General features: G+C 37.7%; 1 protein-coding gene across 5 annotated transcripts in view; it reads right to left on the bottom strand.

Moving 5' to 3' along the window:
* Nucleotides 1-208: 208 nt before the first annotated feature.
* The window catches only part of khdrbs2 (KH domain containing, RNA binding, signal transduction associated 2), a 132,322-nt gene continuing 120,761 nt past the window's right edge, over nucleotides 209-11,769 (bottom strand). For 3 of the 5 annotated variants that reach the window (XM_049481597.1, XM_049481596.1, XM_007256089.3), the window contains 2 exons: nucleotides 11,411-11,454; nucleotides 209-336 (listed from right to left, as the gene is read on the bottom strand). In XM_049481597.1, the coding sequence (XP_049337554.1) occupies nucleotides 11,441-11,454 (14 nt within the window). In that variant the 3' untranslated portion in view covers nucleotides 209-336; nucleotides 11,411-11,440. Of the gene's footprint in view, nucleotides 337-6,614; nucleotides 6,708-11,410; nucleotides 11,455-11,769 lie in introns of all 5 variants that reach the window. The other 2 variants (XR_007440038.1, XM_049481594.1) reach the window with 2 other exon arrangements.

Raw genomic sequence — 11,769 nt, 5'->3', positions numbered from 1 at the left:
TATCCTTCAAACCATCATCTTTTTTTGGCCTGTGACAAGTTACTGTGTGTATAAAGTTAGCTGGCTTTTCAACGAAACAATAGCATCGTCCAAAAAACCCAATGTGTGCAACAGATGTTCCTCATACATTATCCACAACTGTGAGAGTGATAGAACTGGAAGCCAGAGGCTTTAAGTGAAGTGTTTCTCATGTCTACAGATACTCACCAGGCCTGCTGGTTTGCAGCTGGCTGTGTCTGAGTGGAGCCACCAGGCATCTCCAGCAGACGAGAGGAAGCTACTCTGCTCTGGGTGGGCGGCTTTATCAGCCTGCTCCATGTACTCACTGCAACCAGTCTGCAACAGAGAGACGCTGCACATGTTAGACAAACAGAGTAGTTCAATGGGCAACTAGAAAGAGAGAGCTGCCTCATAGAAACACCAGACGTAGGCGGCAACAAGTTTTGAGGCCGCATGATGAAACCGTTTGCTATCTGATAAAGTGTCTGAGTGAGAAGGCCTGAAGGAAGACTAAATGGAACAGTGAGGAGGGAACAGTGATGCAAAGTAAACATTAAAATATATTTTGTTTGCATTTGTCAATCATGTCTTTATCTCTGACACTGTCGCTAGATAACAAATGTGGGATTTTTGAAAACTTTTTTTTAATACAGAGCAAAGTAAAAGTCAGGATCCACTCAAAAATCACTCAGTGTGTGATTTCCCAACTCTACTGTCATTGGGCCAGGCAAGACTCCACAACGTCACACAGCCTCGCTCAGGAGTGCCTAACTGAGCAAAATAGACTGATTAGCTTAAAGAGAGGACTTCACAGGAGTATGGAGGCTGAGGTGGCTGGGATTGGTTTACTTGTAAATGCCAAAGTGCTATTATGCTCGTTTAAGTATGTTTTTGAGTAATAAAGGTATGTTTAAGTTCACTGAATCCCTGTTTGTCCCTGCGTTCACACTAGAACACGTCAAGTCGCTCGTGCAGCCCCACATTTGTTGCTTGTGGACATGTCAAAGCTCAACGGGTGTGTGAACCATGGTCCAGCTTCCGACAAGAAAAAAGGCACAAAACATTGTATTGTATTGCTTCAATGGCCCTACAAAATATATTTATTAAATGTGTGTTGGTATTAAATATGTATTTGTTAACTAAATTAAGATCCCTAAAATTGTTAAAAATAAATTGATTTTAATAAGACATGGTGATTTTTTTATATATATATACATTTTTATTCCCGCTTGAAAAATATATATTTTGGAGGGAAATATGGTATAAATATGAGGAATCTCTTGGCCACTTTATATTGCAGCTATGACTTCTAAGCTTGCTAGACTCTTGGCTGTTTCTGTGATTTTAATGTGCTGAAAACTTAATATTTAGTAGATGGTAGGAACGTAGTAGATGGTAGGAACGAAATACGAAAGGAACCAAAAGTTCAGAGAGCAGAAGTTTGAGGACCTCGGACCACCTTGTATGTGATAGGTCCAAAGAAACGCTAAACGCCAATCGGGTTAGAATGTCGCTTCACCGTGTCATAATTCATTTGCATAAAGTTAAGTAAATTTCAACTCCGTGTCACTTGTCGCTCAGTTGCTTTGTCGACTCTCTCGCGTGTCATGCCCACAAATCGCACCCTGCCATAGGCAATGAATGTTTGCCTGTCCCTTTGTCGCTTTCCAGTGTGAACCTAGGGTTAGTCTGTTGCTTCTGGACTGCCAGGCCAGAGGCCACCCCCTATCCTAAGTTACAATAAAACCTGGCCACACAAAACATTAGTTAATAATATCATAAAAAATATAACCTTGCTTTGACCTATATCATCAAATTCAACACAGATCTACTCTACAGCATTTCAGAGTAATATTTGATAACTGCTGATACGAAAAAAAAAAAAAAAAAACTGTCCCTTGGCAATAGGATATGTCTTGTCCAGCAATTTATACGCCAAAGAATTAGCACCATTTACTTACCTAATGCTACTATATCTGGCAGTAAGCTGTGTGGCACAAATCTGAATCGGCATTGACACCCAAACTGAATCAGATTTTTTCAGTTCTGATTTAGTCCTGATACATACACAGTACGATATGTGCAAGTGCAACTTAGTCTGAACAGCCAGACTGAATTTCATGCAATTTTTATATCAAGACATTTACTGAGCAGAAGGGAAAATGGACAAAAGCAGTAAGGAAGGTTTTCAGGATTAGTTAATTGCAGTAATTCTGAGTTTAAACAAGATTCTAAATAAATGTGTGAACAAGGCTTTTGTTCAGTTGGATTATTCTGTTTAACTTAAAGATTACGAACAGTCAGCACCTGCATCCTAATCAATCATCTCCTCTAATTTCATCTTCATTACATATAAAATATATAACATAATTATTGCCAAATGTAAAGAAAGAAAGAAAGAAAGAAAAAAACAAAATTGAATGAGGTGTTGATAAATGTTTAACTAATGTACATAATCTAGCCAATTCAGTGTGAATTCTAGAGCACTTTGTCTGTTTAAGACAGATGACAGTTTGATTTAGAAGATTAGTTTTTAGTGTCTTGATGTTTTCTGCTAATATTTGTAATTGCTGAGGATGTTGATTAGATTTGCATTTCGTCTGATTGCTCCCGAATCCCTCACAGAGACTTCCAACTCCTTTCTCTCCCTCTTCACCTCAAAGCTCCACGTAAATGTAATGGAGTAGTCAATTCAATTTCTGGGTTTAAATGCTCCACTAGATTAATTACATTGCCTTTTGCAGCTTAATTTCCAAACCACTATATCAGCATCGCTAATGCGTGATCAGGGACTGAACGCTGCAGAAACAGCACACGTTGGGTTGTGTTTGTTATCAGCATTGATCAGATGTGGAGAAGGTTCACTAAGCAGCAGCCAGTGAATCACTCTGTGGCCCAGACTTGTAAACACCTCTAGCTTGGCCTCCGGTGTGGAAGCCTCCACTTCATAAGATGGGAGGATGATCCCTAATTATCTCAGTCTAATGAGCTTAAGGTACAGGTACAAGAGAATCGGCGTCATTCACACACTGGATCCATAAACAGACAAATACAGCAGGAAGCGTTAATGTGTCTATTTTATTTTTCTAAAAGATAAGTGCTTTAAGTTCTTAACAGTTAATTGTGTGTTTGCTATCCTGCTGCGTTTAAAACCACCTGAATTCAATTATCAAATCAGCATGCCACATTTACAAGCCCACGCTGCTGAGCGTTCAGCGGTGTGTAATGTTTTGGAAGTATAGTTTTTGTGACGAGAGCTCTAATGATTTTCGACTAGAATATAAAAGGTGTATGTTTGACACACTGAAGCAACTGATAATGAGATGATATGATATGAATACACTGTTATTACCACTTAATGTTTGTATTTGATGTGAGCTAACTCATTTGCACTTACAACTGAAATAATTTTATTAACTGGATGATTCATGGGTGATGCTCGAAAATGAACATAAATGGCTTTCATAGCTTCACAGAAATCAACATAGTTTTCTGAAATTTCTTTAAGATTAGATTAGAATCTGACAATATCACATCTGATTGAAACTTGAACCACGTTTATGCATATTTTTGAAGAAGACATGGATGAGAAAATGGATGACAGCAGAGAGTAAAGGTTTCAGTGGTGAGATAGCAAATTAACATGTCACTCCCTGGGGTCACAAGACACAGCTGCAATATCAAAGTAAAATAGCTTAAAAACAAAAAAAATTGAAAGAAACCAAGGATGAAAAACAAAGCACTGTCTATTGCTGAATAATATCGAGTTGTAGCGCTCTGAATACAAAAGCTGTTAGACACTGCAACTCCTTGATAGATCCTGTGATTCTGCCAAAGATGAAACTGAAACTTCACATGAAGTGCTGCTCTTTTGCGCATAGCGCTTAGCTACACAGCACCTGTTTAACTGTTCAAACAAATGTCAAATATTAAAGAGTCATATTAAAAAGATTGTGTGAACAGCCACATAGCCATAGACATTGGATGTGGTATAAACATCAGATTTGGGTCAGTATCATCTGCTGTGTTAATGTGGCCTAAGAGTACTAGGGCAAAACTTCTAGCACTACATAGAACCACATCTGTCACTGTGGATAAGAGAGACAGACAGGGTTGCCACCTTTCAGAATTTAAAACAAGGGACACCCACCACGACCCCACTAGGGCATGACACCTGTGGGATGGGGCTTTACATTTTTTTTAGATAATTTGTTTTGTACAGATTTCTGTGTCAAAATGTTTATATTTGTAAGGAATACAGTGTCCAGTGATCTCCCGAAGACACTGTGAAGGTTTATATTATAAAAATAATATAAATATGGAACGAATCACGTCCTGTATTGGTTCGATACGAGACGCAACATTTAGTTGCCAAATAAAGGACGATTCCATATTTTACGGGACGGGTGGCAACCCTAGAGACATAAATAACATAAATTTGAATGCAAGTCAAGCCCCAGACAGAGAGTGACACTAAACCTTTCATAGATGCAGGATCACATACATCCTTTACTGGATCTTTTAGATGCCCAATACTACAGCTACTAGTAGGGCTATTATAGTATATAGCGACTTATTTTTTCCAATCAGGCTGTGTATGCTTGGTGTTTTCAGATGGGAAATAAGCCACTGAATCAGTTACCTGTATAAGAAAGCAATTCTAGTACATTCAATTTGGAAGTGTGTATGAAAAGCTAGAGCACAGGCCGTGGATGAGTGTACTGAGAGATAGGTGATGTCCTCCCGCTTCTGTGCTGCACAAGAGCAGTTGAGAGAGAGAAAGAGAGAGAGAGAGAGAGAGAGAGAGAGAGAGAGAGAGACTTTTGGCATTGTGAAAAATGCTTTTATTCAAATTGCTCCCTCTCCTCATCTAAATGACGGCCAACACTGTCATTGTAAACAACCGCTATTTTTCATGATGGAAATGCCAATATTATGTGACAGTAAATTGGATTTTTCTGTTTGTGAATTACAGAGCCTCTCTTTAGATGAATACATCAAGAATTAATCAGTTCTCGTCATTATAAATGCATTTACTCCTGCCACAGAGCATCAAATATGACTGAGTGCAGGGTGTGGAGTGAAGCGCTGCATTGGAGGCACTATGTTAAATCTTATGTGAAGTTTGATGCCTCATTTAGTTTCAGCAAAGTTGAGATATTTCCTACAAATGTGGGGCCAGTGTCTCTGTGTGCTGAACACAGGTGGAAGTGGAGTGGAGAAGATTTACATGCTACAAAGCAATGAGATGATAGACTCTCACACCTGTGTGATACTGATTAGATAGGAGCATTTGGTTTAATTGTCAGACTCAGACTAATTCAAACGTCCAATATGTCTGACCACATAATGTCCTTGCGCACACTGCTCACTGAATACAGGATTAACGAGCAGCCATTTGCATTCGTGAGTAAAAATAAACAAATACAGAGCTTAGTTAAAAGCTTCTAGTAGTTGATTTTACACTTCTACTTCTGCCACATTACAAACACCTGCCTGTTCAAAATCCCATGTTGCCAAAAATCATTTTACCAATTTGTTGCTAAAACAACATCATTAGACATTTAGATAATAACGCTAACAATCAATTGTGTTACACCACCCAACAAACACTTGAACTGGTGATGGAGGACAAGGAAAGCCATTCTGTCTAACCCAGGCCAATCATACTCTGATCTATCTCTGTATTTTGCTCAGATGGTAATTTTGTAACACTGTGGGCCCTATTTTAGCAATCTGTTGCGCACCAGTCAATTGTGGATTGTGCAGCTGTATTTAGGACGTTTCAGTGTATCTTTTGGTATCGTGAGGGTACAAAAAATATGCTTTGCATGGCTCCAAATGCACAAAACACATGTACTAATTCTCTTAAGTAATCATGGGTGTTTTGGGCATAACGTGAAATAAACCAATCAGTGTCACTTGCCGTTTAAGAGGCAGGTGTGCTCTGACTTTGGTGCGTTCATATCTTAACAGCAAGGTGCTTTGTGTGTCTCAGAAGAGGATACTAACCTGCATGTTCACGCTGTGAAGGTACCCAAGCAGCTTATTTAAGGGAACAGCAATGTTATTTTATTCTTTATTCTGTTTATTGTTGAGTTAAAAGCGTGTTTGTCTGTGTCTAACAAGCAGGAGTTTACCTATAGAAATGGACTCTGACGATTGACTGTCTAGGTTGACATCAGTCAGTGGTGAACACTAAAGTTTTGTCCACAGGTTTCATGTTAGTTCCATACATGGATGTCCTTAAGGGTATCCCATCTGGGTTCTACACTGCATATGGGGTCTAAATGGGACTCAAGTGAAATTAAAGTGAGCTGTAATGATGGGGCACATTTGGGAAGCCCAGTAATAACACATATGCAAATCCACTCAGAGCACATGCCCACCTGGAACCCACCTAGCCTGTGTTCCACTCATGTTGAGCCCCACATGAGTATGTTGAATGGGTTACACTCAAAACTAATAAGGGTGTAACAATACTTTGAGTGCTATCAATACCTACAGCCATCCATCCACAGATACATTTAATCCATAGATACATTTAATATATGCTAGATGCAGAATTATCTAGTTTAAAGGCTATACTATCTTGTTGTTCTGTGTTTTTGTACCTGATGGCAATTAGTCAAGTTGGAAACAACACTCTGACATGCTGTGTTCTGCAGCCCCTCATTAGCTTCAGTGCTCCAGCTTCACAAAAGCATCTACAATACAAAAGAATGAATTTATGAGTGGAGAACGGACACTGCTCATAGTCAGTTCTGATGCAGCAAGCAGATGTGTGCAAATGTCTGGCCTTGACATGATGGATGTCTTACTGTTATCTTGTGATGGATGTCTATAATAGCATTACAGATAATAGTTAAACAGCTAACAGCTAAAGGCTGATGCGACTGGTTAAGCTGCGTCACCTTTTAACCATGTAATCTGATAAGCATCAGTGATCTCAGTCTGATTCACACTGCATGCATATGGATGAAGAAAAGCCATTCATGCCTGTCCCCCTGCCTGCGGCTCGAGGCTTATGATATACATAAAGTATCATAAAATAAGCCTGGGCTGTACAACACTATCACTTGCTCAAACAGGGAGAGAAGAACCTGTGAATTCTTCTGATCTCTTTTATTGGCTGATATTTAAATTATACATACAGGGTGTGATTATATTAGATTATAACGTATTCTCTACCCCTGAGGAACCTTATCTCAGAGTTTTCTGCTGCTGATCTAATACCCTGTGCAGTGCCTGCAGTATTACAAAATGTGCTCCGCGCTGGTAACGGCTTAAACTGAGGAAAAAGCTATCAATAATATAACGTGAAGATCTGTACAGATTAAAGAAATGTTGGATTAGGCTAGATGCACTCTGAATGTGTCAAAAGGGTCGAAAAACAGCATTAAAAATTATGCACTGGAACAAATCACTGTCAGATTGTCAGATTTACATTATACCAATGACTTTATATAAGAATAAAACCAATGTCAACAGTAGAGACTAGAGTCGGAACTAAACTGGCCTACTCAATTAGTAAACTCACCCCTTCAACCAGAGGAAGTGTGTGCCAGACCCCGCCTTCATTTAGTATACAGCAAAAAGCTGTTTGTCTAATAATCATGTTTCAGTCCAGTTTACATATTTTATTACGAATTGTTGTAAAATTTCCACCAAATTACAGTATCTGAGCTCCCTGATCTCTGTTTTCTGTAAAGACAAACTAAACTTAATATAATCCGATATGCCCCCAAGCTTCTGTGAGAGAGTCAGCATGTATTATGGTGGTGATTTAGTTCAATTTAACCTTCTGAGTCCCTGACTTTTGATTGGTGTGCATTTTTAATTTTTCATAGCTATTGGGTTAGTAGAACCTAACAAGTATAAAAACTTTGTTTTTGTATTTTGTTTTTTGCCAAAAACAATATGGGGACATGTTTATTTTAACATTTAAAAATTATTCTTGCCATTTGGGATCAGAAGCAACAAATTAGTCCAAAAACTAAATTTTTGATTTCTACAGTACGTAAATAAACTAGTTTTAAACATAAAATTGGATAAGATTTTTTTTACCTGGCCCATGTTTATCTCTGAACTGGCAGTAGAAACTTTTGACTGGGATTCCCGCCATCTTGTTTTTAATCAAGTGAGTGTAATGTTGTCATATGACCACTAGATGCGATGAGCAGTGTCTCTGTAAGAGGCTTAATGGTATTTAGACTCAAATCACACCAGAAAATCAATGTGACACTGACCGAAATACTACCAAATCAAACATGTTAAACTACACTAATGTTAGCTTGTAGGCTAATAATTAATTAGATCACATGATTGTTGGAATTAGAGACTGGTGATGAATAAAGTTCAGAAATGGGTTGTTTTGTCATTGAAACATACAGGGATGTGTGGAGCTACATCATACTGCAACCAGCCACAGTTACACCTGTGGTGGCTTCACTTTTTAGAGATGTTCCACTGTCCTTGATTTTAAGCTATTAAACTAAATGTACAAAAACTTAGCAAACCTATTATTATTAATAAATAAAAATAAAAGAGAAACAAACACAATAAAAAAGCTCTGTATTAGCATTCCTCATTGTCTTGTTATAGTGGATGTGTCTCACTTGGGGAGAAGAGCTCCTGCAGGATAATTAAAAAAAAGTGTTAATTACCGAAAACGTTCAAAGCAATGTTTCCGAAGGCCACCTTTCCACTTGAGATCATACACAGGTCCCTTGGGTCTTTCAGTCATGTGTGTAATTAATGTGAATGCCCTCCCCTGCAAGTCTGGAGCATTCTGAGTAGGGTTCTACCTTCAAGCGAACCCCATGCAAACTGTCTGCTACTCAGTTAAATGGCTTATTAATTGTGTTGTCACAACAAAATCATTAGCACATCCCCTTCTCCTCAATTTCTCATTAATGGATGAACTAATTGTTTTATAATCTAATGTTTTAATTGTGTTTTGGTGGCGTACGTTATTTGACGAGTACACAGAAAAGCTCCAGCTAGCTGAGCTTTAAAGATGATTGCATTGGTTTTTCTAATTTTGTGCGTAGCTTAATCACCTAGATTGTATGAAGTGGTGACAAGAGAATTAATGCCTCTAGAAGCTATATTTGCATACAACTATTGTGTGAAATCCTTACATGTAATAACATGCAGCTTTATGCATTATAGTACAAAACTGTCCCCAAGGACTGTTGGATTTATTACACATGAAACTCTATAATATGTAGATACACATGTAGCAGATTCTCTTATCATTTTAGAATATCATATAAAATAGCTTTATTTGCAGTGTAGACATCACAATACCTTGTGACCACTAAATTACTTTTTTTTTTTTTAATATTAGTTATTAAGTTATAAAGAAATGTTGAAACATGATCTAATGTACCTGGCACTTATCTTATTTAACAAATGTTTTTAAATATTTTATATATTTAAAACTCTAAAATATCATGTGTTCTTTAATGTATAGAGATGGTGAAGTGATACATAACATGCTAACAACAGAAAGGTAAATTGCCTGAAACAGTAGAAAATTATGAGCATATTTATCTCAGCAGTAAGTGTGGTTTTGTATATAAAACACAATATAATAAAGCAACTACAATTTGCTGCTTGGGCTACTGAGTGGTGCAGCTGTCTATGTCTATAGTATAACTGAGGGAGTTGAAGCACACTTATCCAGGCTCTCTCTGAAATGGTAGGATGGCTCTCTGTCTCCTCTATTACTCATGCTGTCCAAAAAATCCAATATTCAAACTAGATGTGTTCATATTCACACAGATCAAACATAAAATAATATCCTTGTTTCTATATATATAATGATACAAGTGAATCAGATACAGCAGGATGCTACCCACAGGACGTTGCTGGTAGACGGTTCTCAGAGATGTTTAATAACTCCAGCAGCATTGCTGTGTCTGATACTCCACTGGTACCAATACAACACACACTAACACACCACTACTGAGAATGACCCAACACCCGAATGAGAGCTGCTCTGCGATGGTCCTGTGGAAAATCACCAATGGAGAATTGGATAATAGATAGTATTAAGAGAAAGAGAAGGAATACAGTCTGTTATTTCAGAATGACAAAGTGCCCTGTATGCTCAGTGGAGATGAAAAATGGATTATTAGTGTAGAAACAATGATAATAATGTTATATTTGATCAGTGTGTATCTGTGTATGTATTCACATGTATCTATAAATAGACAAAACATTTCCTTTGTCTGGAATTCAAACAACAACCCTGCGTTTCCTTCCCTAGACAGCACTGTAAACCGGCAAGTAATTCTTCAGGGCCTAGTTTATTTTAAACATTATTGCTTGTGCTGTAATGTAACTCCAAAGCAATTAATAAAATGTTTGTTCTTTTCTGTCAATCATTTAAAAGGAGAAAAACTATGGCTACGGACTAAATGTGCCAGTAACCCAAATGGCAAATGCATGATAACTCCTAACCACTGTAAAAATGTGATATAATATTCATATAATTGGAAAATGAGACTATGGGGACTATCTTACACCCGGCACATGGTGCGTCATGATGTTCATTGCTACCTTACACCTCATCAACAGTCTATCTTTACACCTTGCATCTGCGTCATTAAACAATAATAAAGACCCTTGCAAATATATCTATATGATGGGTGTGGTGATCTGGACATTAGGAGTGTTTGTGGAAATTTCTGACGTATTGCTATCTTAGCAACAGAAAACACAGGTGTGCCACTGACTGATTAAAACCCTGACAACAGTTAACCTTTAGACGTTCTAATATCATGCTAACATCAACAATATACAGAATAAAGAATAAAATAACATTGCTGTACCCATATATTGCCTGCTCGCGCACCTTCACAGTGTGAACGAACAGCTCAGTTTACTCTGCTGAGAACCTATAGCTCGCTAAAATAGGGACCTTTACATTTGAATTTCTATGAATGTTAAGTTGTCAAACTTTTTAAACACACATTTGACTGTTTTTTTCAGTCCAGTTCTGTAACTTTTCACTGTTTATTTGTATCACAACATGTGTTTTAATTCACACTTTTTATCACTTCAACATGAATGGACAAGCTAAACTGTTTAAACAAACAATCATGCGTTGTTGAAGATAAGCTCTTTATGTAAAGTATGATATGTTCTGAAATCTTGCGCGTATTAAAAAAAATTATGCAAATGTTAAAGGCCCTTTCAGAAGATCTCATTATATCGAATGAACTGTATATGTGCAGCATGTCATATGCCAACACAGATCCATTCATTTACTGGTGCTCATCATACGCCAGAGCTATTGTACAGATCATGCAGTCTATGACAGGCCTAAAGTTTCCGCCTCCCTCTGTGTGTATAATTACAGCCTGTTCTCCTCAGTGTGGAGGCAGCTTTGCTTACTTACCGCTTTTTATATTTCACTCCGTATCTCAGCTCACGCAGAGACACCTGTAGAAAGAAAAGAATTGATTTTAGAAACAGACTTTGCATTGCAGACAGTATAATACACACACGACAGACAATGGATAAGACAAAGAGTCAAAACAAATTTCCAATCACATGCAAGATGAATGTAAGGGATCAAAACAGGATGACAAAGCCTGTGCCACTATCAAAAAAGTAAACCAATTTGTGGGGTGGGACAAAAGCTGTCGACGGAGAAGAATCTGATTCGAGAGCAACCATTTCCTTTCGTTTCATTTTTGAGGTTAAAAAGCTTAGTTTAACTGCTCAGGTATTAACATCAGTTTTAGTTCTTTTAAT

The sequence above is a fragment of the Astyanax mexicanus genome, chromosome 7 (assembly GCF_023375975.1).
Source record: "Astyanax mexicanus isolate ESR-SI-001 chromosome 7, AstMex3_surface, whole genome shotgun sequence".
Classification (NCBI taxonomy): domain Eukaryota; kingdom Metazoa; phylum Chordata; class Actinopteri; order Characiformes; family Acestrorhamphidae; genus Astyanax; species Astyanax mexicanus.
The sequence above is the reverse complement of the archived record's forward strand: the minus strand, read 5'-3'. Positions and strand labels throughout refer to the sequence as shown.